Raw genomic sequence first — 2,294 nt, 5'->3', positions numbered from 1 at the left:
AAAACGGGGCTTTCTGTAAAAAAATAAAAAATAAAGGTGGGGTTGGTGAGAGTAGAAAAGGAATCTATGCCATTTGAAAAGTATTTCTATAAAATTTCGTTAATATATATCCATTTTCCTGAAAGTTATGAGGGGAATATCGGATCGTGTGAATTTTCCGAAAATCCTCTTCCCCGTTCGTCAGCGCGTTTTTTTTTTTGTATTCGTTTACTACACATTGTTTTACACCTATTGCACTATTAAAAAAAAAATTGTGACCGGGTGTTAAAATAGAGATTAACCCAAATTTTTGTTTTCATATTCGTTTTCTATACATTTTTTACACCTATTACACTTGCTTTTTTTCTTTTTCTGTTTTGGTGACCGGGTGTTAAAGCAAACATTAACCCAAATTTTAATGTGAGTTTTGTATTAGATATGTATCATGTACATACGTGTTATATATGCAATTATCAAATAAAATATAACTAGGCAAGGTAGCCCAATAACTTGCGGGTAAAATTTGGTGAACGGTAACTATATTGAGGGCCGTTGCAGCTAATAACATTCATCTGGGGCTTCATGCTTCGATTCTAAAAGAACAATAAAAGGATGTGTTTTTGTGTTTATCCTCACCTATGGTCATGAGGGTTGGGTAATAACCGAAAGAGTACAATTGCGAATACACGCGGCCGAAATGGGGTTCCTCCAAAGGGATTCTGGAGTAATGTCATTCAACGGGGTGCGATCAGGGAGTCTCTCCAGAGCGAGCCACTACTTTTCTGCATTGAGAAATTATAGCTCCAGTACTATGGATGTGATTAGAATGTCACAGGAAAGAATCGTAAGACGGATTATCAAGCTGAGCCAACAGACAGGCGACCTAGGGGTAGATCAAGAACGAGATGGATAATATCCATAATCTCAGTTGGGAAGCCAGCCGGAATATCTAATGACGGTTGCTTCTTATAAGACCCTATAGAGGTGGTGCCTGGGGACTATACGCAAACGACCCTCTCAGAAATAGTGGGCAGAGAAGATGGGTGGGATGGCTGAATCGAGATGTACAGCAGTAATATCTGTTTATGCTAATTTTCTGCTCATGTTTTTAAAACCGGAAATTGATAGGCTGAGACAGTATGTTGTCATGGAGATGACTGTAATTACAGTGTATAACCGTTACGAGGTTCTTCAACTGAGAGAAGAATATAGTGTTGTCGCTTTGTTCGCATGTGCAGACTAATCCAAGTTCCTTAAGAGTCAAGATTTAACCAGCAACAGAATGGCCATACGCGTGACTATGCCAGTTATTACTCGCAAGAAGACGGTTCCATCAAAACACAAGTAGGTGGTGGCTGTTATTGGTGTGACATAATCACAGCTTTGATAATTCTCCCCAACCTGACTACGTTTCTTCAGAAATTTCCGAAAAGGAAAAAAAAAAAAAAAAAAAAAAAAAAAATGCATATATTTTCAATGAAATTTTGTGGTGTTACGTTTTCGATTATGTGGTTGCGATTTTGTTGATAAAAAGGTAAATTTTTTTTTTTTTTCCAGCATAGTTTCGAGTCACCCCACCTGAATTTTATTTCCTTATAACTTTCTTTAAAATACATAATTTTAAAGAAAATTGACATAGTTTCTGGTGTGAACTGGCCTACATCAAAAAAGTTGTTTTGTAAATTTTATCAACATAATCTCTGCAAAATTTCGTTAAAAAAATATGCATTTTAAAGATTTGTTTGCAAACAATATCGGCGGTGGAGAACTGTGACACAAAGCTTCGTCGCAAAAGTTTTTTTTGTTTGTTTGTTCAAAATTTCATCAACCTAATCGTCAGCTACACCCTAGAAAACGAATATCTGCAAAATTTAGTTTAAAAATATGCGTAGGAAACAGAATTCAGGGGTGAAGAGGGGGCAATTTGTTGTATGGGCCTTCCTTATGTTGGTCTTCCATAAAAGTAAATAATAAAAAAGAAAAGACGTGGCTGTGTAGTAAGAAGCTCGCTTCCCAACTACATGGTTCCGGGTTCAGTGCCATTGCACGACACCTTGGCCAAGTGTCTTCTACTATAGCTTCAGGTCGACCAAAGCCTTGTGAGTGGATTTCATAGATGGAAATTGAAAGAAGATCGTCATACGTATGTATGTATGTATGTATACTCTTTTATTCTTTTACTTGTTTCAGTCATTTGACTGCGATCATGCTGGAGCACCGCCTTTATAGTCGAGCAAATCGACCCCAGAGCTTATTCTTTGTAAGCCTAGTACTTATTCTATCAGTGTATTTTGCCGAACCGCTAAGTTACGGGG

General features: G+C 37.3%; 1 protein-coding gene across 1 annotated transcript in view; it reads left to right on the top strand.

Annotated features, from left to right (window-relative positions):
• The first annotated feature begins 1,106 nt into the window (after positions 1–1,106).
• LOC106879401 (uncharacterized) overlaps positions 1,107–2,294 on the top strand; it is a 15,638-nt gene continuing 14,450 nt past the window's right edge. Inside the window, exon 1 of the mRNA XM_014928944.2 lies at positions 1,107–1,323. Within this exon, the coding sequence (XP_014784430.1) occupies positions 1,262–1,323 (62 nt within the window). The 5' untranslated portion in view covers positions 1,107–1,261. The remainder of the gene's footprint in view (positions 1,324–2,294) is intronic.

Source organism: Octopus bimaculoides, chromosome 11 (assembly GCF_001194135.2).
Source record: "Octopus bimaculoides isolate UCB-OBI-ISO-001 chromosome 11, ASM119413v2, whole genome shotgun sequence".
NCBI classification, from domain to species: Eukaryota; Metazoa; Mollusca; class Cephalopoda; order Octopoda; family Octopodidae; genus Octopus; species Octopus bimaculoides.
The sequence above is the reverse complement of the archived record's forward strand: the minus strand, read 5'-3'. Positions and strand labels throughout refer to the sequence as shown.